General features: G+C 34.1%; 1 protein-coding gene across 1 annotated transcript in view; it reads left to right on the top strand.

Moving 5' to 3' along the window:
- HMGCLL1 (3-hydroxymethyl-3-methylglutaryl-CoA lyase like 1) overlaps positions 1 to 26,411 on the top strand; it is a 191,798-nt gene that overhangs the window by 43,774 nt on the left and 121,613 nt on the right. The window contains exons 4-5 of the mRNA XM_003254124.4: positions 15,234 to 15,329; positions 17,641 to 17,789. Coding sequence (XP_003254172.1) covers positions 15,234 to 15,329; positions 17,641 to 17,789 — 245 coding nt within the window. The remainder of the gene's footprint in view (positions 1 to 15,233; positions 15,330 to 17,640; positions 17,790 to 26,411) is intronic.

Consider the following 26,411-nt stretch of genomic DNA (forward strand, 5'->3'; position numbering starts at 1 on the left):
CAGAAAAACTTTACATTTGGGAAATTTTCCAGAGTAAGACTCATCCATTATTACCCAGATGAGTTGGCCTCTGTCACCTTCCCAAAGAGGCTCCTGGTGAAATTTACCAAGATCACAATTCTTATTCCCTGGTGCTATAGGAGTCCTTTACCCAGATAGGTAGAGGAGGAGAATGTAGGCTGAAAGAGGGAGGGAGACTTAAACCAAATTATCTCCAAATGAGCCTGACTTAAAATACTCAATTCTGTGCATAGAGCACTATTTTCTCCTGCACACTAAGATGCCGGCATGGAGGTCAAAACCATATTATGACCCAACTCTCACTTAATTGATGATCAACTCAGAAACTGTGGGTCTTCCACATATTTTTATGACAGAAGTAGATCTATTTAATTTTACAGTTATCCTTGGGAATCAGCTGATTAAAATCACTGAGAATATTTATTGGTGAAGTCTTCATGTTCTTGTCTTTTCTCCTGAATTCGTAGAGCAGGTATGCACACTAGTGTTGCTTCCTTGTAAGAGTTGTCATGGTTCATTTTCTGTTTCTAAATATATGAGGCTTGTTTTGTTTTTCAACTTATATAAACACGTTGAATTTCTTATAAAACAAATAATTGCTGTTTGTCCAATGTTTGGTTTCAGAGAAGGAATGAAGACACTTAGTTCTTTAGTAAATGATCTCAGATGGTCATTGAAAGTTAAATGTAGGTAAAATTGTGCTCTGAGAGCTAGATCCACATAGATAAAATATGTTAGCTCTTCAAGAAAATTGAGAACAAGCATACACCATTTGCCACCTCGTTTTTTTCCCAGTACTTAAATGGCTTGAACCATAGACTCTACACTGCTTCAATCGGTCTAACGTGTTTTCACTGACTGTGCAGCTTGTGGGAAATATTTCATGTGTTTGTGCAAATGTATATATTCAAATATATGTAATTGCTACATATCCTTGAGTGTTAGTAAATTTGTGTTGGTTCTTTGATTACCTGCACACCAAATAATCTTAAAATTTAATGGCTTAAAACAATAACAACATTTGTTTTTGCTTATGGTATTTGTGTATCAAGAATTCAGTAACGGCTCAACTGAGCATCTCTAGCTAGAGATTTCTTAGGTACTAACAGTAAGATAGACAGTGGTCAGAGCTTGAACAGCAAGGGCAGGGGGCTGGGGCAGCTTCAGGCTTGCTGTCTACCTCTCTCTTCCTGTGTTCTCAAAGACTCTCCACGTGGTCTCCCGCAGGGGCTAGTTTGGACTTTATCACAGCATAGCAGCTTTAATCTAACATAAATGGCTCAGAGTTCCAGAGATGGGTGTCTTAAGGGGTAGGCAAATGTGGTATGGCTTTTATAATCAAGCCTTGTAAATTTTATAGTGTTACTTTTTCATAAGCTATTAGTTGAGGCAGTTACAAAGCCCACCGAGTTTCAAAAGGAGGGGACAGATACCACCTTTATATTGGGTCACAGCATTCTGGAAGAGCAAGTGGGAGGGGAAATACGACTGAGGCCTTTTTATAATCTGCCGCTTTTATGTTTTTAAAACTGGCCTAATAACTAACCTAATTATATGCTTTTTCTTACTAATAGTTAAATAATAAGTACAGTTGATAAACAACACCCAAATTAAAAAGAATACCTATTTTAGTACTGTCATGGCTACCAATACTCACCTCACTCCTATCCACTCCCTTTATAAAATTAATTGCTTTGCTTTAAATGAGATTAAGAGGTGTTGAAAACAGTGAGCACACACTGCCACACAAATCACTGTCTTTACTGTAGAATAAAATTATGTCCATGTATTTCTGAAGCTGTTTTTAATGTCCGGACCTGTTCATCAAAGTCCTAACTCTGTACTGACACCTTTTCAGAGTCTGTTGTAACTTCTATGGCATGTCTGGCATACACACATCATTCAGTTCTATATGTTAAATTATTTATGAATACCTATTTACTTTTGAAATAATACACACTAGGAGGATCTCTTTTCAGAGCAAAATATCAATGTCCTCTAGAAATGAAAAGTAGCAATTAGATTTTTGTTGCTCTTTTGTTAGCACAAACACCCTGAATTATTTTAAGTTGCTGTGTTAAATGTTTCTCTAAATTTGCAAACTTATCTCTTATTGAATGAAAATAATATAATAATAGTACATATTTTGGATACTAAAATAATATAATAATAAATATTCTGAATACTATCCTAGACACTCTATAATGTGGCAGTATATTTGATTTATATCCTATACAAGTGTTACTTATGTAATAGTGGTATTCTTTACTATATCTTTACAAATAGTGATGATATAAATTCCTGAATTCCTCTGGTTAAGGGTGGGGGCTACTAATCAATTCCTGTGTTTTTAGGTAGGGATTAAGTGGAAATGCAATACTTTAAAGCTATTCCACTGTACAATTAAATCATTGTTTCTGTTGCCACATAGGAGAAACAATTGCCCAAAGCATATTTATAAATGTTTAAAACACTCTTTGTCTCCCTCAAAAAAGAATATGGAAATGTTAACATTATTTTTGTTGGGATGGTGGAAACAATTTTTTTTTTTTTTTTTTTGAGATGGAGTCTTGCTCTGTCGCCCAGGTTAGAGTATAGTGGTGTGATCCCAGGGCACTGCAAACTCCACCTCCTGGGTTCAAGCGATTCTCCTGCCTCAGCCTCTCAAGTAGCTGGGATTACAGGTGCCCACCACTGCACCTGGCTAATTTTTGTATTTTTAGTACAGACGAGGTTTCACCATCTTGGCCAAGCTGGTCTCGAACTCCTGACCTTCTGATCCACCCGCCTCGGGCTCCCAAAATGTTGGGATTACAGGCGTGAGCCACTGCACCCGGCCACTATTATTTTTTCTCTTTGAACTTTTTTTAAGGTTAATATGCAATAAAATGGGGGAAAATACTTGTTGCTAACATCATTTGGTATTACTCAGCATTCAACAACAACTTCTACTGTACCTGGGATGTAGTTTCACTACTGTATCCTAAGAAAAAGCAAATCTTATAATGAAAGCAATAATGTCAGCAATTTTATTGTTTAATATGCTTATATTTTCAAGCAGAACATATAATTCAAGCTTTTTTGGCCTTTTTACTCCCACTAGTCTAAAAAGTATTATACTCAAAGATTATTATGCTCAGCATGTACTACTTTTCAATATGATGACAATTAATTTGTTCAATTACACTTTGACTAACAAGTTGGGTTTTCTTTGTTCTTAGATTTATAAAAATAACCAAAACATAATATTAAAATAAAATATTCTACTTCAGAGGTCCCCAGCCTTTTTGGCACAAAGGACTGGTTTTGTGGAAGACAATTTTTCCACAAACAGCAAGGTGGGGGGTAGTTTCCAGATGATTCAAGTGCATTACATTTACTGTATCTTTTTCCTATTATGAATATGTTATAATATATAATGAAATAATTATACAACTCACTGTAATGTAGAATCAGTAGGAGCCCTAAGCTTGTTTTCCTGCAACTAGACAATCCCATATGGGGGTGATAAAGACAGCGACAGATCATCAGGCATTAGATTCTCATGAGGAGTGAACAACCTAGATCCCTTGCATGCACTCCTATGAAAATCTAATGCAGCTGCTGATCTGACTCAGGAACTAATGCGAGTGACGGGGAGTGGCTGTAAATACAGATGAAACTTCACTTGCTCTCCTGCTGCTCACCTTCTGCTGTGTGGCCCCATTCCTAACCAGCCACAGACCAGTACTGGTCTGTGGACTGGGGGTTGGGTACCACTGCTTTACCTTATCTTTTATTCAATTGTATTGAGTTCATCATGTTTGTCAATTTTGTAAATAAGCTTTTCCATGAGAAAGAGAAAAAAAACCTTTGAAAGCCGTTTTGGTCACATTAAAATTCCACTTTTGTATCTGACTGAAAGTATCTTAAAATTTGGTCTTGTAGAACTGTATGCATGCATTGACATTTGAAAGATCTGTATGTAATTGTTTAAAACCCAAATAGAGGTCCAGTATGGCTCAGAAAGGCTTGATTCTGACTCTTTAGTGGTCTTTTTTGCATTACTGTGATTAATCTGTTGATAAACATTGTTGATATTATTTTAGTGCAAACTCATTTCATTGATATGACTCCTAAGCCACTTAAATGCAATCCAGTTTGGGAAATGCAGAGTATGCCCTAGGGACTAGACTAGAGGGAATGAAAGTATTTAGTAATACTTATTTCCAGTATGCCATAGTTACAACTTGCTCACTTGGAGATTCACATCCATTACTCAAAACTTGGTTTAAACTTTAAAGCATTAAGATATTAAGCGTGGTCTGGATAGCCCAGTTTTGAGTATGTTCTAGCAATACTTATTTTCAAGAATACGTTATCCTTGAGCACTTAAAATGAAACATATCATAGCAGTTATTTTTAAATAATTAAGATAATGAGTTTTAAAGACATATGTTTTGGCTGATGTTCATAAAGAGTTATGTTGTTTGAATATTTTTTAAAAATAAAAATAAAGTGATTTTTCTAATTTTTAGGTACACATGGATTGATCTAATATTATCTGATTAAACTGCTGGAAAATTCTCTAGAAGTAATATGTAGTAAACATAGAGACTTAGAAAGATAAACATGAATGCCAAAAGTAATATTGTATCCCGAATATCACATTAGACAATGGATTTTACATGTCAAAACCTACACATTAGTGAAATGTATATATGCTAATGTTTCACTTGTTTTACATTTGATAAAAGAAAAAGAATATACATTTTTTATTTAGAGTATGCCTGTAAATCAAAAACATATTTCATAAAATATTTGATTTTATTTTGCTTTTAAAAATTTTATCCAAACTTATTTATCTTGAACATTTGACCTGTCAAATCAGCACTGATTGGAATTATAATTTTTAGAATAGTAGAATATTTTGTAACATCCATGGATATTAGGTATTTTCACTGTTAATATATAAGATATATTTTGAAGAATGCTATTTATTTTATAAATGTCTTGGACAAATTTAAATTTGTCATTGCAAAAGCTTGTAGGTTATAATTAAGAACTTTGAAATATCAACTTGTTGAAGCAAATTCATGCTAATAACCTTATAGCACTAATACTACTTACTTCAGACCTTCTTATACTGCTATAATGTGCAATCTATTTATAAATTTAACACTATTATTAGTCAAGATGGATGCATCTTATATTGAATTCTGCTTATAATACGTAATAAGAAATATATTTCTGAGTAGCCCAAATACAGTAATCCGCACCCCCACTCTGTCCCCCTCCAGATCCTCCAGGTTTCAGGTTTCCTGAGGTTTTTATCTGTCTGTTTAACCCATGCTTTCTGGTAGAGAAATACAAAATCTGAGACCTGACTGTTACTCATGTATGATATGATTTGGCCAAGTATTTTCATCTCTCTATGCCTTGGATTGTTTCCATTTATTCACCCACCCATTTATTGCTTTTATTGTGTCTCTATTCAAAACTGTATTGAGTTCTTTGTTGGACCCAAATGTTGAATAATAAGTAGTTGCCATCAATAACCATAATATATACCTAATAAGGTAAGTGTAAAGTTAAAATAGATAATTGGAAAAAATTAATAAAAAAATCAAACTCATACAAATGGTGTTTTAAAATCAAGTGAATATCTGTAAATGAGTTATAAAATAGAACTTAGTGGCAGGGCGCGGTGGCTCACGCTTGTAATCCCAGCACTTTGGGAGGCCGAGGCGGGCGGAACCTGAGGTCAGGAGATCGAGACCACGGTGAAACCCCGTCTCTACTAAAAATACAAAAAAAATTAGCCGGGCGTGGTGGCGGGCGCCTGTAGTCCCAGCTACTCGGGAGGCTGAGGCAGGAGAATGGTGTGAACCCGGGAGGCGGAGCTTGCAGTGAGCCGAGATTGCGCCACTGCACTCCAGCCTGAGTGACAGAGCGAGACTCCGTCTCAAAAAAAAAAAAAAAAAAAGAACTTAGTAACCAGGGTATGTTAAGCAGTTTGTCATTGAGCACTCTGGCCAGTGTTTTTAAAGTTCTGTCTTACATCAAAACAGAGATCTCCAGATCTATATGATGGCCAAACCACAAATTTGCCGTGATGGCATTGCTTGTTGTGGTAATAAGACCCTTTTTTTCCACAGCCAGTGTCTTATTACTTATTTCCAGTGTCTTATTACCAGTGAGTTAGTCTCCTTCCAACAACCCAGGCCTACCCTCCACTCTGGGCAAGTTGGCTTACAGAAAGAAGTGTAAGTATAGAAGGGAAACTGCGTTTACAGTCTGTATACAGTAACTACAATTAGATACAGTATTTCAAAAATCACTTCTGCTTTCATGCATGGGAAATAACAACTTTGACAGTGTTATTATCAAACATAAAGACATGATATATGAGAGGCAGCACAGTTGAGTGGAAAGAAAATTATACTGGGAGATTTGAGACTTCTTGCCCTACTTCAGAACGATGTTGGGAACATGATTGTTTTGACATGGGAAGACCAGGAGGGTGGTCACAAAAGGCATTAACCTGAACAAAGAATTACTAATGCATATGTATTGTGTTTATCTTAGGAAACTAAGAAATGCTATTGAATAAAATGACTTTTATTTCTTTATCCGGAATATTGGTCTCCCAGTTTATAACTCCCAGATCCATTTGGGTAGCCTGGGTCTATTTTATTAATTTTAAAAATGAATACTTGTAGACATTACTGGATCATGACTAAAATGTTTTGCCTGCATTTACAATAGAAGAGTATGGGTCATATGCTTCCTATTTTGGTCACTCTTGAGACATGTAAGCATTTCACCCAATAGAGGGCAGTACAGAGGTCCTTAGTACACAAAGGTAATGCTGAATAAGGAAGTACAGGAAATGATACACAAGACCAAATTAGTTTCAAGGCTTCTGGACTTAAGAAGTTTTGTGAATATGGTGTCAGTCTATTTTAGCTTTGGCAGCCAAGGCAGGGTATTGGGTAGAAAAAAAAAAAAAAAACTGGATGTTCAATTTTCCAGAGATTTCCTGTGTTTATTATTGTAAGGCTGTGATTTATTAAAACTGTCTTACTTCTTCAAGCAGACCAAGATTGCCTCTGTGCTACTGAGGCTAAGATATATGGGGTTTGTGCAAGGAGTCCGTGAATGACACAGGGTTGCTGTACCCAGGCTATAGTGCTATTCATAGCTGGCTAGAACATTTTCACCCAGGGTTGTCAGGAAGAGCTCTAGTCTCATTTTTTCTCATCACTGAATTTACGAATGTATCGCCTTTAAGAGGAGTTACTGCTCAAATTGAGTTTTGAATTATAGGGTCTGAAACCACATTATTTACATTTTTATAGTAATCGATGGCATGTGTGGAAGAAATTGCATGCTCTATGTCTCTTTCCTGTTGTATGCCTGCATACAGAAAGTAATACTGTCAGTTACGTCTAATCCAGCTACTGGAGATTGTAGACAAATAGCTTCTGACATTATCTGCTCATTTTTAAGAGATAATGAATATTGTCCTGGGTGATAGAGTTGGTGGTGGGGCAAAGAAAGCAAAGAATCCTTCAAAAATATATTTTTAAAATTATTTAGCAATCTATATTAGTGAAAAGGAAAAATGAGGGCTTATAGGTCCATGAGTTTAAGTGTTTTCCTAGCAAAATTTAGGATAGTTGATTAAACAAAGAATTTATGAACATGAGATGTACTCGGAAGTCTTATGGATGTACCAATAACAAGACACTGTCACTTAACAACAGTGCTAACTTAAACTTTTAATATTTCCACCCCATCACACAGTTAAATTTTCTCATCTTCAGCAGAGCTACAAAAACACATTGAATAATTTCTATGGTAATACAGAACACACCCAAAACATTCTCCTCTTCTGTAGTTTGCAAATTTGTAGTGGACTAATCTCTCATTAAGTTAAAATAGTAAACGTAGAAGTGACATGTATCATAAATGGGTATGAGAGAATTACATATAAAAAGTGTATTACAAATGCAGCTCCGGAATTTAGAGACCTGTACATGGAGTAGCTTTGTAATTGCATTTGTTCAGGGCCGGTGCAGTGGGGAGTTAATCACTGATTAAAATCTAAATGAATAGGACAACTCTTGTCAAAAATTGAATAGGAACTCTCAGTTCCTTATGTACTTCCATCTAAAGTAAATATTTATTTCATTTTATTGAACATCCCACATTGCATGTTATCAGTTGGAACTGAGTAAACTTTACTCAGTGAAAGCTCTATTTTCTCTAACTGTCATTATGAGGAGAAGTAAAGGGTGATAGATATTTTTACCTTTAATTTTGTGGGACTTGAAAATGAAAGAATTGTATACTTGGAAAAATGTTAAAAATTAATTCCTATAAATAATTTCGCCCTATAATTTTTTGGAGTATTTTAAGAAACAGTATGCTTTAAGTTTAGGGTTATTAAACATTTTTCTTTTACAATACGCTAAAAAGTAATAATTTATCATACAAATATATGAGTATATATAAATAATTTTGCTCTTTAAGTAGTTTTCAATAGTTTCAAATGCTATGAATAATTTTACTCTCTTAAAAAACAGGCCCCTGAGTTATTTACATTTGGCCTAGATAAGGTGTGACTTAAATATTTGTTATAATCATACCTTGGTTTGTTTGTTAAGAAATATGCTTCTTATCTGTGCTGCATAGAATTTCAGATCACATGATAGTTGATTATTTTGTATTTTGGTATATATTTGTATATAATATGTACACATGCATGCACACACAAACATATATAGCTTCGCTCACTAGCCTATATATTCTATCCATGTAAGGACTGCATCTGCTTCATTTTTCTATGCCATGATGTTAGATATGTAGTAACTGTATAAATATTAAAATGGAGCAATATTCAAATATTGAAATTAATTTAAAAAACCAATTATGAGGTCTCATAATATTTTAAAAATTGGTTAATTTTTGTATCCCCCCAGTTGTAAGTTAGTAGAGGCATACCTTAGAGATATTGTGGGTTCAGTTCCAGACCACTATAAAAAAGCAAATATTGCAACATAGCTAGTCATAGAAATTTTTAAGCTTCTCAATGAATATAAAAGTTATGCTTGTAAAATGTGGTAGTCTATTAGGTGTACAATAGCATTACATCTAAATAAATAATGTACATACCTTAATTTAAAATACTTTATTATTAAAAACCTTCTAATAATCATCTGAGCCTTCAGCTTTCTATTGGAAGATGCCATGTTTTGTCTACATCGAAAATCTGTTGTTCAGTGTAGCTACCTTAATGAATAATCTTAACTAGACCTTCTGAATAACTTGCTGCAGCTACTTCTTCAGCAACTGCTGCTTCACCTTGCCCTTTTATGTTATGGAGATGGCCTCTTTCTTTAACTTCTGTGCTAGCTTCAAACTTTTTTTCTGCAGCTTCCTCACCAATCTTAGCCTTTATAATATTGAAGAGCGTCAGGCCTTTCCCTGGATTAGGCTTTGGCTTAGGGGAATGTTGTGGCTGGTTTGATCGTCTGCCTAGACCACTCAAACTTTCTCCATTTCAGCAATAAGGCTGTTTCACTTATTATCTGTGTGTAAACTGGAATAGCACTTTTAATTCCCTTCTGACTTTTTCTTTGCATTTAAAACTTTTCTAACTGTTTGGCATAAGAGGCCTGGTTTTTCACCTGTCAGGGCTTTCAACATTCCTTTCTCACTAAACTTAATCATTTTAGCTTTTGATTTAAAGTGAGAGATATGTGAGTCTTCCTTTCACTTGAACATTACAGGCCATTTTAAGGTTGTTGATAGGCTTAATTTCAATATTGTTGTGTCTCAGGGAATGGGGAGGCCTAAGGAGAGGGAGAGAGGTGGGGAATGCCCAGTCGATAGATCAGTTGAACACACACAACCTTTACTTATTAAATTTGCCATCTTTTTGGGTGTGGTTCATGGTGCCACAAAATAATGACAATAGTAAAATCAAAGATCAGTGATCACAGATCACCATAACAGATATAATAATAATGAAAAAGTTTTAAATATTGTGAGAATTACCAAAATGAGATACAAAGTGAGCACATTCTGTTGGAAAAATGATGCCAATAGAACTTGATCAACTCAGAGCTCCCACAAGCCTTCAATTTGTAAAAAACACGGTACCTGTGAAATACAATAAAGCAAAGCTGAATAAAGCTAGGTCTGCTGTAGCCTATTTACAAAAAAACAGTTGAAACTTCCAATATGATTCTCTTTCAGAAGTTTTTGAGAAACTCATTGTTTAGCACTGCATTCTCATATGCATTATCTTGAAATTCCACTAATCTCAGGAAATTTGGGTGAGCTGAGGACACTAACAACACTTAAACTGTATTTTAGCCATTGCCATTGTCTGGAGAACATATTGAAAGCTTAAATATTTAGAACACATTATAGTATTCAGGTAAAACATCGTAGGATGTCTAAATGTGTATAGTATGAACTATCCCTGTTTAGTTACGTCATGATAGAGTTAGTAGCAAATAAAATCTATAAGCTTGTTAGGCTATAATCCTCGTGATGCTTTGCATATCTTGAAAACTCTTGCAAAGTGTTACACAAATATTGTGATGATTTGGATCTATATCAAAATTTGCATGCTTAAAACAATTCTTAACCATGGTAGGCCTATTTTTTTTTTTTTTTTTTGGCTAGAGATATACAGATATTGCCATTTCCAGACTGTGTGCTGGTGATGGCAAAACTTGCTACTAACCAAATCATGAGGATTTTTATCATTTTAAATTTAAAAATCACTGCAAAATCTGAAAAAAAATTTGTTAAATAAAACCAGATGTAGAAAGGCTTTTTAAAAATGTCGAAACAGTAATGTAAATGAATTGTTAGTTTCATTGTTTAAATTATAGTTAAACTTTAGACATTAAAACAACATTAAGATTGAAGTATAACATAAACTCCCCAAGAGAAAAAAAAATTAAAGCAAGGACTTTGTACCTTTAATTGGAACCTGCCCTTTTTTATTCATTGTAATAAAATGATATTCCATCAGGATTTCCCAAAACTCTTTACTTACTTGCCTTTACTGACTAAATTAAGACAGAATACTATTATTTTCTTGAATGGCCTCATTATATTGTGACCATTTTTAAAAATGTAAAAGTAGTGATTTTTTTGGATTCTACTTTCTGTATTTATCATAATTTTATTAAGATACCTTCAGTGATTATCAATTTTTAGTTTTTGTGATCTGGGAACTTCATTATCATCTCTGTTCATTTTCCTTTTTTTCTTTCATTTATTTATTATTATACTGTAAGATCTGGGGTACATGTGCAGAATGTGCAGTTTGTTACACAGGTATACATGTGCCATCATGGTTTGCTGCACCCATCAACCCGTCATCTACATTAGGCATTTCTCCTAATGCTATCCCTCCCCCGGCCCCCCACCCCCTGACAGGCCCTGATGTGTGATGTTCCCCTCCCTGTGTCCATGTGTTCTCATTGTTCAACTCCCACTTATGAGTGAGAACATGTGGTGTTTGGTTTTCTTGATCTATTGATTGAAATATCTATTTAAAAAAAATTATTGGCCGGGCACGGTGGCTCACGCTTGTAATCCCAGCACTTTGGGAGGCCGAGGCGGGCGGATCACGAGGTCAGGAGATCGAGACCACGGTGAAACCCCATCTCTACTAAAAATACAAAAAATTAGCCGGGCGTGGTGGCGGGTGCCTGCAGTCCCAGCTACTCGGAGAGGCTGAGGCAGGAGAATGGTGTGAACCCGGGAGGCAGAGCTTGCAGTGAGCCGAGATTGCGCCACTGCACTCCAGCCTGGGCGACAGCGCGAGACTCCGTCTCAAAAAAAAAAAAAAAAAAAAAAAAAATTATTGTTTGCTTCATTATATAAGCTTCTTCCCACTGTCTCAAGATTTTTGTTAAATTATGTGCAGAATTAATTAAATATAGGCCAAGATTATATTTATTGTAGATTAAAATTTGTTTATTTGCCCATTATTCTGTTTTATGATATGCTGCCAATTTCTATCCAAATCTGTATTTGGTTAGGAACATGCTCTTAATTAACTTTTGTTATCATGAGAATACATATGCCTCTAATAAATACTTACACATACTATGTTTACTTAGGGTTAAGCATTAATAATATTGATTAACATTATTCTTTAGTGTTGTTTTACATTTTATTACAATATCCTAAAGCTTTACTTTTCTTTCTGCTTATTATCGGAAATCGATTTGCTTATTTTCTTTTTGTAATTTGTGTGTGCATGCACATTTGTGTGTGCATGTTAGAAAAACAGAGACAGAGACAGAGAGAGCTCACACTCTAAATAGCATCAAGCACAAAAGTTAAATTCATGGATATGCAATCAAGAACTGTGTTTAAATATGTACAAACTATTTACAAAGGAAGGCTATAAAATGGTGAGAATTGCAATTTTGAGTAAAGTGCTCCTCTGTGTTATTAACCACTGTGTCCTCTTCATTTTTCTTTAGTTCTATTCCCAGTACCATCTTTTTCTACCACAGAACTTGTCACAAGCTGGATTCTCACAATTACCTGAGAGTTGGCCTCTCCTATCTCGATTATCCTTTGCACCTCCCCTAAATTAATTGTTCTATAATACTACATTTAGTCCAGTCTTCTCCTTTCTCAATGCCCATTCTCTGTGGCTTTCTATTGCCTTCAGGATAAATCAGGATCTTTATACTAACGTGAACCTAACTCAAAGACACATCACAGTGTGTGATTTCCTCTTCGTTTATAAGCTTATCCCCAATTGTTCACTAATAATCTTCTCTAGCCAAATAATATGCAACTTATGCAACCGTCTATCTTTCTTTTCCAACCCTATTGGTTTTTCAGTGTTGCAGCTTTAATAGCTGTAAAATGAATTACCTGAGAACTTAGTGGCGTAAGTAAACGTTTACTATGCTCACTAATTCTGTGGGCCAGGATTTGAACAGGACATGGGGGACAGTTGTCTCTGGTCTTCAGTGTCTAGGGCCTCAGCTGGATGACTCAAATGCTGGAGGCAAAAGTCATCTGGAGGCTACTTCAATCACAAATTTAGGGGGTGACACTGACTATTGGCTGGGGGCCTCAGTTCCTCTTCACATGGGTTCTCCATGAGGGTCCCCTTATGTGGCCTCTCTGCGTAGGCTAATTTGGGCTTTCTTACAGGATGTTGGCTGATTTCCCCACAGTGGCTTTCCCCAAAAGAGAAAGCCATATGGAAGCTGTATCCTTTTTTATAATCTGGCTTCAGAAGTCATGTAGTAGATTTCCACTACATTCTAATAGTTGGAGGAATCACAGCCTACCCAGCTTCAAGGAAAAGAGTAAATAAAGTCTACCTCTTTGTGAAAAGTGGTGAGATCCTTGACCAGAAATATTGGTGTGGCCATTTTTTGCTGGAACAATGCCACAGTCAAGGACTGCAGTTTGTATCGCATGTGCTCTTTCAAACCCTCCCAGACTTTTATAGGCCATACCAACCTTTATTCATTCTGAACTCTTATAATCTGTGATCTCATTTACAACCAGTATATTTCTTTGAATTGTTAACATTCCATGTGTATCTGTTTTGTCTCCCCAACTATACTACTAACCACTTCAGCACAATAACCTCATTTTCCCCCAGGAATGTAAGGTCTGTATTTTTATTTTCCACTGGACCTAGCATACAGCTTTGGACATAGTAGGGGCTCAATAAACAGCTAGAATAAAGTCAGATTTAGAATGAAATGAGAGATATCACTTTTGTGCATTGTAAATGAATGTGGTAGATACTGTTTGGAAAAGACGGGAATGGGTGAGGTAGGGGATAGTGGATACAATAGTATAGAAATAAGTGAGAAAGGATCACCTGGTAAACACAAATAAATGTGTTTATGAATGAAACACGAAAGCTTAAATGTAATAAGGCACGATGGCAGTCAAAGGAAGGTACTTCTTTGCATCTTAGATATTTAATGTCAAATTTATATGTATTTGAAAACTCATTTAAGTAATCCAGATTATACTAATTGAAAGCATTAAATTTAACTCTGCTGGCATTTGAGAGTTGACAAGATGAATGTATCAATAAGAGTAAATATTGTAACATGTATTGTTATATTTAATATTATAATATTTTTCAAATGTGTTTAACTATATTTTAAAAAGCATTTTTTGTTTGGATTTATTTGCTTTTAATTTTTTAAATTTAAAAATAATGCATTCTGATGATAGCAAGCCAAATTATATAAAGAAAACCCAATAGCCCCTTTTCTGCATTTCTATATTGAGGATTCCAATTTTGGTCTGGTATGTTTTCAAAGCTTTTTGCATGTTCATTTTGTATACTTTCCACTGCTTATATATTATTCTTCGCATTTATTGTTCATGCCACAATTTATTATTTTTGAATATGTAAGGCTCATGGTTATGTCAATGGTAATTTCTCTGTGTGATGATTATGGGATCTGATTAATAGTTATTGTTTTAAGAAGCTAATTCTTAGACTTTATGGCAAACGGGTAAATTTGATATTTTAATTCAAAGTTGAGTTTTTTAGAGATACAGAAAACAAAGTGTCGACAGGGTAGGTTAAATTTTTCAGGTGAGAACTCTGCTGCATTAATTTGTTCACATATGAAAACGTGCTAATACTATGATAGTGCTACATAAAGCTTTATAACTGTTACTAACTAAAACACCAATGCTCACCAAATAACATTCTGGGATCTCAGCCTTGTTAAGCTGTTCTAAAGAATATGTGTAATTTACATTTTACTAAGCATTGTAAAATTTCATACACTGAAAATTATTTGGATATAAAATTTTCATGTGTATGGTAAATGAATAGCATATTGCCTTTCCAACTCTCCCCAATCTCAGGAGTATTTCAGCCTTGGACCATGAAATGAAAGGAAGGGAATAAAGATTGGTCAAGTGAAAATAGTAAAAGTTCCAAATTCCTATCTGTAATAACTCATTTTACCAGATCCCATTCTGTAAAACAGTTAAACTCATTTCTACTTATTATACATCTGTGAGACTGAGAACTACTTTCCTTTACATTCACTGGCATAATTTTTTTATTTCAGATATTAATTTAAAGACTCTAACTGTCCGTGTAACTAGAACCTACCTGAAACTAAAATGATTCTCAGTAACATATTCGAAGTTACACATTTACATATAATTATTATGTATTTAAGATGGCTGATCACACTGAAGTAATGAAAGGCATTCATCAATATCCAGGAGTTCGCTATCCTGTCCTTACTCCTAATCTTCAGGGTTTTCACCGTGCTGTAAGTGTGCTACTAATATTTCTAAAATTGATATGCCTCTTATTGTTTTAAAGATATTTACAAAGTTAAAATTGTGTCATATGTAACTCACCTGTTATATAAATACTATGCTAATATACTAACATAAAGACATAGAGCTCCAGGTCCTCACAGCATTGTTGGGGACTAACGTGGTCTATATACCTGGCTCTTCCAGCTTCACCATTCAAAATCAAAGCACAAAAGTAAAATTCTGCATTTTTTTGTGAAATTTCTTAGAAGTGTATTTTGTGCTTCTTCTTAAATAAGTAATATAGAATACTATTTAAGCATTTTTCAATGCAATTTTTATAGTTATTAATATTGTTGAATTTGGTAATTATTTTTGTCAACCTTTGTTGATCAGCTTTTTGTGTCTGTTATTTTCTCCCTCTGGGTGAAAAGCTAATTGTCATTTTATCTGGCTCTAGTTACTTTCCCTGTTTATCTTCTGGTTTGTTTCTTTTGATCCTCTGTGACTTAGAAATTTATATAATTTAAATAAAGCTTTAATAATTATACATATGAGATGATCCTCTTCAATTTTAAGGTGTTATCCGTATATGGGCTTATTGCGTAGGTTTTGCAGCAGCTATTTCTGGTATTAATGAATGTTAATGAAAAATATTCATTATGTGAAACTGCATTATGTAAAGTTGAGATTGTGGGGTATTAATTGTATAGTGTATTTTGTTAGAACTATTTATTTTTCTCTTGGGTTTGATTTGATAAAATTTTTATAGCATTGTTTAAAAAGTCATTTAAAAAATTATAAATATTGGTGTCATCTAGTAATCATAACAAAGTAAAGAATGTATCTTACCCTGAAGAAGATACTGAAAGGACACTCTCATGTTAACTCAGAGGGGCAAGCACTGGAGTGGAACTAATTCTGACTTCGCAATCAAGCAATTCTGTGCTCAAAATGTGACTCCAGAACTTTTACTCCCTGTGTGATATCATGCTAAGGATTTACCTTTTTTACGCTACAGCTGTTTCATCTGTAAAATTGGCATAACAACATAGTTTACACAGTTGTCTGTAGATGACAAAAAGCACATCCATAGTACTAAAAACAGTACAGACAAATAGTAGGTGTTCACTAATAGGGTTTTTATTTTAGAAATTGAAAATGTATTTTGGATAGAGGCATGGAAGCCAGTATTTTTTAAATGTTTGAGCAAAGATGAAAAGATAGCTTTTAAGTTTTTCTCCCCCCATGTATTTTTTTTTTTTTTTTTTTTTGAGATGGAGCTTTGCTCTGTCACCAGGCTGGAGTGCAGTGGCGTGATTCACTGCAACCTCTGCCTCCCAGGTTCAAGCGATTCTCCTGCTTCAGCCTCCCAAGTAGCTGGGACTACAGATGTGTGCCACCACACCCAGCTAATTTTTGCATTTTTAGTAGAGACGGGGTTTCACCATGTTGGCCAGGATGGTATTGATCTCTTGACCTTGTGATCTGCCTACCTTGGCCTCCCAAAGTGCTGGGATTACAGACGTGAGCCACCACACCTGACCTCTCACCATGTGTTAATGGGGGATTAGCAAGAGGGGAGAACATAGGCAAAGTTCTAGAAATACATTAACAGAAGGTCTTAAACATCCAGCTGAAAGACTGAGAGGCTTGATATTTGAAAACAAGTCACTGGAGAGACTGGAGGAAGGAATAAAGTTGACAAAAAGTGCAAAAAGGAAATTGACTAGATTAATATTTTGGATTTAAAGACTGGCAAAAAGATCAAAGCATTAGGTACACAAGAGTATGGCTGTATAAGTCAGGATACAAAAAAATAAAAGCTAGGTTAGGAGATCAAAGAAAAACTGGGGGCAAAATCTAAATGATGAATTGGAAAAATATTTTTCTGTTGGATTGTAGGAAGAGAAGAAAAACAAAGTATTTAGTATCTTCAATTTGATAATTGGTTTGAAAATATTTTTTTCATGGAGGATAAGGGTTTTATTGGGGTGCTAGTATTTTCCATAATTAGGGTTACAGTATTTCTGAAGATAATACATAGTTTATAAAAGGCATAATTAAATAGAACATCCTCATTGTGTTTTTGTGTCTCACAGACTTATGAATATTGCCGTCTGTGGATTATTCTGTTATTACAAAATATTTTTACATTTCAAAAGAGTATATGTGGCAAGATGAGAGGAATCCAATTTTAAATTCTAAGGCAAATATTAAAGAATACATGTATGCCTTCATAGAGTGGTTAATCTTTCTTCTACCACTATCATTCACATTTTTGAAGTTATTAGCTTTGGCTTTAAATTCTATATTTTTCAGGTTGCTGCTGGAGCTACTGAGATATCAGTTTTTGGAGCTGCATCTGAGTCCTTTAGCAAGAAGAATATTAACTGTTCCATTGAAGAAAGTATGGGAAAGTTTGAGGAGGTTGTTAAGTCTGCAAGACACATGAATATTCCAGCACGAGGGTACTTATGAAATCCCACAAATTCTGTTTTGTTAATGTTTATTGTTAAAGCTTACTCATACATTATCTAGAGATTCTTATATCATTTATAAAAATATGCATAGAATATCATGTTTCTATTTTGTTTAATCAAGGTAATCACTATGTAGTTACATCTCATTAACATCACTGATGATTATTAGTGAGTATCTAGCTTGTGGAATGTGTAATGCAACTGAAATGAGAGGAACTAGCATGCAAATCTGGCATTATTAACTATTTTCTTAACACTCTGTCACCCAAATGCAGCCCTCTTATCTCAGCCTACATGTGCTGATAAGTTGGTATAAACTCACAACAGCTTTTGGAAAAGAATCATCTAACTTGGTTTTCGAATTTTTTTTAAAACATGACTTTTTCTTCAAAGAGTATTTTATGTAGAACTTCAATAGCATACAGCAGATATAAAATTGAACTGTTCTGGGAAATCATTTTACCCATTCTTTCTCCCCCTCAATGGCTGACTTTTCTACTTCCTCTGGGTGATCCCAAAGCACCTCCATAGTATCTTGCAGAACACTGTTTAAAAATACTTGATAAATTGCTTATAGAAGATAAATATAAACTTTCAGTTCTTTACTATTTTCTATTATATATGATTTCTGTAAATTTAGGGGTATCAGAGATATCAATCCTTTTCTCCTCGCCTTGCCTTTTTCTTGTAGAAACTTACCAGCTCTTCATTCTAAGAGATGTTGATTACAGGACATGGCAAATAAAAACTGACCCAAGATCCACAAACCTAATTTTCTCTCTTAGGAGTTTAGAAATGGAATACCAAACATGGTTACCTGTATTGAAATATTATGTGATTTTATCACTGAGTTCACTATTTTGGGGTTCCTAGGATGGAGCCACATGCAAATCAGTGACAGGACAAAGCAGTAGAAAGCAGAAATGGAAAAAGGAGGCTCCTAGCGGTGATGAGAGATACAGGGGGAGGGAGGAGAGACAAAAATCTGCCTTGGTGCTTGCCTGCTTCCAGGACCAATAGTTGCCTCAAGTATTATAACCAGGCCTATGTGCTGTGAAACCTACAATGCATTTTTGTGTATGTTTGTTACTTAAGGAAGAATTTGTTTCTAAGACATTGGCTATTTTTTCTATTAATTTTATAAATATGGAGATATGATGAACACACATCTTAACAAGTTAAAGTGCATAGCGATTGGTAATAGAAGGTTGAAAGCTGGGAATGGATTTTGGTGCAGGCTGTACTTCCCTTAGTTGAGGTGAGCAAAGTTCATGGTAGCGGGCAAGATTCAACAGTTAATGAGAAATGCAAGTGAGTCAATTTTGACTGAGAGTATTAGTGAAATGATTGGAATTTCAATCAAGGTGTTTTGGGGGAACAATTAGAGTTAGACTATACCTAGTAAAATATTTTGTTGATTTGTTTTCTATTTATATTTTTCTTGCCCTCCATAGTAAGTCTACATGAGTTTCTAAAATTCGAAATTACTTTTGTAATTAAGATAGATACATATCATGTAAGGACTATATGAGAAAAATTTAAAATCCAAGACAATGTATTTCCAAAGACATAAAATAAAGGATATTTATTTTTCAGGCAAAAGTTACAAAACCACAATCAAAAAGGAGAGATATACTATCGGTTTCTTAATTTGAATACAAATAAGTTGTCTCAATTTTCTTTAAAATAAAGAGAAAGATGAAGACCCTATTCTATTTCAATATGTGTTTAAAGTGTGGAGTATAAGCTTTAGAATAAAGTAATTCTCACTGGAAAGTTAAAAAGCATGTGAATATAAGAAGTAAAGTGCTTATGTAGCTTGCTCTTCAAATAGGAAGGGTTTTTTTAGTGTTGAAAGATGGATGCAAATATAAGTTGTAGGAAGTAACCTTTTATTATCTTAGCTTTCTCTTGTAAAATGGAATAGTTAATATAACTGGGCTAATAAAAATCTTAAACCCTCTTAATACTCATTGTTTGACAAATAATATTGGCTCATCAGAAAAATGAAAACTTCTAATCGTGCTTTGGCTTAAGTTTTCCAGGCTTTGATGAACAAGAAGTGACCCACAGTAAAGCAAAATGACTAGAGTACAGTGGGGACTTTACTGTAGAATTATAGACAAATGTACATTTTCCAGTGTGGATTTTGTTCGTTTGGAGTACAACTCCTGAATTTTCTGAAACACTCTCATTTTCAGAAATATGTCTTTCAGTGTTAGAGTTCAGTAGCTATTTGTGTAGTTGAAAATATCTTATTCCTCCCCACAATTTATACAAAATTTAAATAAGATTTTATTTTTACTGGCAATCTGATTTTAGGTATTCACCATTCTAAGTCATAAGCCATTAGTACCTATTTAAGGAAAGGAGCCATGCTCAGCTAGTTGAAACTGCAGTAGATGCTTCAGCATGTCTTGCATGGCAACAGCTGCATCAACATATACTTGATAATCATCCAGAAAATTTATGTCGTCAGTTGTCAGCTTTAAAGACCATAAAGTAGTACCCGTTTTATAAAAGCACACTAAAACTATTTACATTTTTATAAAATGGTTAACATTCATATAGTCCAAATAGTAGCTTTTATTACAGTTATGAAGGCTATTGTTAAATTTCCCCCCATGCACACACTGAAACACACACACAACACATGCATGTGTACACATTTTTAACACCTGCTCAGAACTGTACATAACATCTGGGACACATTGTGAAAAGATACCATGCCAAATCAGTGACATAAAATGCAGAGTCAGCTAACTACTGGTGCATATACATTATATGCGAATGCAAAATGAAATATCTGCAGTTTGGATTTTATTTTTTAATGTGCAGTTCATGTGACTTTTTTTAAATCTAGATAATTTTTCTATTAACTGTCTGAATTGTAAAGGGTTAAGAGGGCAAAGAAAAATAAAAGCCTATGACAAATGTGATTATTTTCCTTTTATCAATGGTATTTATTGAAAGAAATATCTATTGGCTTGCCAGGATCCTTTTAAAATTGAAATTCTTCAAGATATGAAATAGTGCTTTAATATATAAGACATTCAGAATTTATTATTTTGTCTAAAGTGATTATCAGCTTCTCTTTATTGAAATGACATTAATCACATGCTCACTCTTTGTGAGAGTATTAATTTAAAAAGGAAATTCTTAGTAAGTTGCCATTATTAATTTCATGGTTAAAATTATTATAAATAGAAATTATAAAATTACAAAGTCAGCAGGTTTGTATATTAAAGCATAGACCATGAAAGTTTCTTTACATAATTACATCTTATATTTCTCCTATAAAATGGCCTAGAATCATTTGATTCTTGATTAGCCTTCTGAAAGTTTATACTGAAAGTTCAAAGAAGAGTATATTTAACATTTTTCCTAGGAGCCACACAAAATTATTGATTCATTGTTTTAAAAATTATAAAATTTTAAAATATTTATCTGTGAATTGTAACTGGTTGAATTTTTTTCAACTAATACAGACAAACATAGATTACTTTCAGATACAGAAAAACAAAGACAATTGTCAAGTGTGATCATGTCATACTTTAGTCATAATTTTTTAAATAAAATGTGCTTAGTTTTTAGGAGGAGGTAAGGAGTCAGATTTTCCTAGAACTGTAATGAATCTAGGGTGTTCATTTTGTCCATCTCTTCATCTACTTTTTTTCTCACTGTTGACTTTCTTCTTATGCAAAAGCAGGGAAAACTTAATTTGGTCTTAAATGCTTCCAAAAGGGATTGCATTACATACAATCGTGAAGAATTCCTTTGATGAAAGATCCTCAGTGTTAGGAAATTCTTCCTGTGTTTAGTTATATTTTTTTAACCAATTCAGCTCTATATAATTCTCATCCTTTAAAATGGCAATCTTCCCAAGTGCCATGAAATCAGGGCACAGTATTCTCCTTTAAAACACTGTTTTTTCCCTTTGAGAGATAATTTATAACTAAACATATTTATTCAAAAACTTGCAACCTACTTGCTGAGTTAGCCAAACCATCTAGGTCACGTTGCATTGAGTTTGTCTTTCCTGTTCTCCTTGTCTAATGTAGAATCTCAGTATGGACTCAGATCCTGACCCTGAAGATAATAGCAGTCTTGTTGAGTGAGATAATGAGTCTCCTTATTTAGGGCTCCATTTTTAAGTACACTGTGACTAGTAACTAGCATTTCTTATGACAAAGCATCAAATCCCTTCCATTGGATGAGCTAACCTCTATGGAACACTTGCATTTATAGCATCATATTCTTGTAAGTGGGCAGCAAGAAGCTGCCCACAGAAGTTCCTTTCCAAATTCTATTGTTCAACTGAGGCCTAGGACTGGAAGAACGATTCAATCATCATTATGTATCACCAAAATATGGTACATAAAACTCTAAAAATAAGGCATCTGTTAAAGCTATTTTCTTTCATACATATGGTTTAAGGGTTTATACTTTTTAAGCTTTATATATTCTTCTGGCACTGCTGTGTGCCAGAATAACACATACCCAGCAGCAGTTAATATTTGTAAGCTGGGTTTGTGCAGTTGTGTCTAAATAGCCTTCATTTAGACATTTTGAGGTAAGAATATGTTTAGTCATTTCTCATCAAATTAGCATTAATACTTTTTCGTTATTAAATATTCTTTTGCTAGATTGTACCTTGCCATACCTGGACAAGAAGTAGAATTTTAATTTACACAAGTAATTTCAAGAAAGTTAATGGTGTCCCTAAGGTGTGAAATTAATTCACACGGATTGTGGTTGAATGGTATATGTTTATAGTCCATACATTCATTTACAATAATTTAAAATTATTTTTAACATGCTTTTTCTTTTATTATATATGTCAATGTGAAACAAGTATATAACAAAGTGAATTTAATAAGTATGAAAAGAGAGTTGTGCAACATATGAAATAGAAAAATGAACATTTAGAAGTTTTTATCATTAGATTAACTTTACTATGAATTCCTTAAAAGCGTTTACAAATTTACTTTTATTTAGAAACACTATTCATATGAAATTAGAACACAGAATACCTGGAAGAAGTACTCTGAATAAAGTTTGGAAATACTAAGCATTCGATGAATTTATTTTTAATACTATTTAACTTTTTCAATATAATTCAGTAGAAAACATACTTAATCTTAGGCATTCTTCAATTAATTCAAAATTGAATCAAAAATTTATTTTAAAAATGTAGTTAGGGATTGAAATGAGTCAGCCTCAGAGCTTTACCTTGGAAACATCTAACCAGATTCTCTCAAAGCATTACTCAACATGTTGAGTAGGGTTACATTAAAATAAAAACAGTAGTGGAGGTAGAGGTAAGGGGAGAATTCATGGTTCAAAAATTTGTGGACACCTGGATTAAACATGGTTATCCTTGTTAACCAGGCCCTCCAAATATAGGACTTCTTTAAACTAGGGCTGGAAAATGGCTGTTGTGTTGGACTGAGTTTCTCAGATTTACTGATCTTTGGAATCCCTTTTTCACCCATCATTTCATGTGGCCAGTGCTCTGAAATTCTCACTTCTACACTCATCAATCAACTGGAAGCTAAATATTTTGAGTAGGTAGGCCAAAAAAAAAAAAAGTGGCGATTAAAGTTTTAGCACTATATCAAAAAGGCAAGATTAGTTGGGTTTCTAGTAGCTGAATTTAACATTGATGCTTTTTTTTATTGTTTTCAAAAGCAGACATGCTATTGAAGTTTATGAAATAAAATATAATGTGGGAGCTATGAAACGAAGTGTCTTTCATATTGAACATAAGAGAACAAATTGCACAGTGATGTAAGTTTCAGGTCTCAGAGATTTAAGTGGATCATTAAAAATTTGAGAGCTTGGCTAGAGACAGAGTCAAAAGCCAGGACAAACAGAACTCTGAGAAAAGTCTCTGGAACTACATTGGTTTAATTTGGTGAATAAAATAATATTTTGTACATAATCATGCTGTTTAAAAAGAGAGACTATTTTACAAATTTCTTCTAAAGAACAAACAATATAAGTCATCATAAAATGGAACCTGAAGTACTAACTGAAGTGTCTGGCCCAGATCATTGGGAACATATTCAGATATTGAATTGGGTTTAGTTTGAGGGCTGGGGGAACAGGGAGTCTGCCATGCAGGTCCCATTTAGAATTGTCCCAAAGGATACTTAGAGTAGTCCCCCTTGTCTGCAGGAGATGTATTCCAAGGCCCCCAGTGGATGCCTGAAACTGTGGAGAGTATTATACAAACCCTATGTATACTGTTTTTATCCTTTACATACATATGTATAATAAAGTTTAATCCACAGATGTAGCCTCTCCAGTAACTTTTGTATGTTTGAGTCCAAACCTATTCCTGAATCTGTGAAATGTCCTTTACCTGCAGTAATGGCTTGGGGTCACCAGTTTCAGGAGATCCCTTGCTGAAGTCTTACAGGTTCAATGCTTTCTGGTACAACACACGGTCCTCAGTCAGAACATGTTTTCTGTTCATGTCTTCCACACACAAATTTAATGTCTTTCCCATCTTAACTAAGAGCTTATCACATACTGTGGCTGTGATTTTTGTAGTTTGAGGTAGGACAGCAAAACCAGCATGAATTTATTTTTTCCTTCTTCACAATTCTATTGATAGGAGTTTTATATTCTTACCATAGATGTTAGCAACTTCAGCATACAATATATTTTTTTCTTTTTAAGTTGAAAACTCTCCCCATTTTACTTAAAGGAGGCACTTTGCAGATTCTTTTTGGTGTACCCAAGTTGCCAACCTCACTACTTTTGGGCTTTGGGTCCATCATTAAGTAAAATAAGTGTTACTTAAACACAAGCACTGAGATGCAGTTGATCTCATAACTGAGAGAACCATTAAGTGACTAATGGGATGGGTGCATCTACAGCATGGATATGCTGGTCAAAGGGAAGAGTCACATCTCAAACAGCATGGTATGAGATTTCATCATGTTATTCAGCGTGGCCCACAATTTTAAGCTTATGAATTGTTTATTCTGGAATATTCCATTTCACATTTTCAGACCATGGTTGACTGCACGTAACTGAGACTCCAGAACGTAAAACCTTAGATAAGGGAAGGCTACTCTACCAGTATGGGACTCTTAACACTTTTCCACATGGCTCTGGGTGGGGCTGAGGTGATTTATTAAAAATTACTCCAAGGATTCATCATTTTAAGATGCAAAAACACAAAGGATCAAATGAGGTAGTTTATCAATTAGAGTGGAAAGACAAATAGAGCAAAAGGTATAGAAAGTTTCACAAGCTATGGCAGAAAATAAGATCAAGGTAAAGAAAATTTAAAAGTCAGTCTGAACCAGTCTCTGTGTCTGGCTTCCTCGGTCTGAGCTTGCAGTCAGTGTGGGAATCTGAGCTTGACACAGGAAGCTTCCTCATTGTAAACAGCTCAATTGATGTAGTAGAAAGACCCAGCCTTCAAGTTGGACAGATGGTTTGGTTTTAAAGCCTAGTTCAGCAGTTTACTCTATTTGTATTCTGCAACCTATTTAATTTACTTGAGGCTCAGGTTTTCCATTGGTAAAATGGATTTATTGTGGAGATTACAAAATTTTAAGCAAACGTCTAGCCCCACATATGTTTAAATATTTTATGTGGCAACTTTTCCAAGGATGAATTGCTGAAGGAGGTTATGCCATTTTCTTTCAAAGAAAACCCTAAAATATTCTAACTTGAATACAAATTTACTTTTTAGTTTCATCAGGAACTAAGCAGATAAATTAACCTCACAGGCATATACAGCTTTAGGAACAAAACTATATGTAAAGTAAGATATCACATGAAATTTTTTTCTAAACTTTGCATATATTTATAGAGAGATCACAGTTTATACAGAAGATATTTTTAATACATGGTATTCTAGTAGTAGGCTTAGAAGAAATAAAATCAGTCAAGTATTCTAGAGCAAAAATTGAATCTTAGCAGAATTACTCCTTGATGCCATGAAACAGTCTTTAATTTTTATGTTATCCACAATGATAAATGCATTACAGGCTCTCAAAATATATTGTTCATTCACTTAATAATAATGGCATGTTATTTTGTGTTGCTTACAGAATGGTATATTCCACATGAATGTAGCAAAGTAGCTCCTATGTTTATATATCTTAATTCCCTTTATTTGAGATTACATGTAATTTCATCACTCCTGGCATTGTTCTCTTCTGAGGATAAGCAATAGTTGACTCCACTCCAAATGTTTGTGACATTTATACATGGCTTTTACTTATACTTTTTGTTTCAATTCTTGCCAGGATGATTGGAGGAACATGGGATAATTGTGAGAAGGTAGGCTGGGATAAGGTCTAACTGTAGATTCTTTTTCATGATTTAATTCTTCTAGGTAAGGTTATTAAAGACTGAAACATTTCACGTCTTGTTTTATGTCATGTTTTTACAGACTATTAAAAAATGACCTCAACAAGCACAAATACAAATAAAACAATTCATATTCATTTCCACAGGATTTATTGTAATGCTGTGTTTTTTGTTAATTTTAGCAAGATTCATTTCAATATGGTTGATGACATATTCAGAACTATGTCATCTGAATAATGTTTAAAAATGGATTTCAAGTTCTGATCTCTCAAA

This window comes from Nomascus leucogenys, chromosome 22a (assembly GCF_006542625.1).
Source record: "Nomascus leucogenys isolate Asia chromosome 22a, Asia_NLE_v1, whole genome shotgun sequence".
Lineage (NCBI taxonomy): Eukaryota > Metazoa > Chordata > Mammalia > Primates > Hylobatidae > Nomascus > Nomascus leucogenys.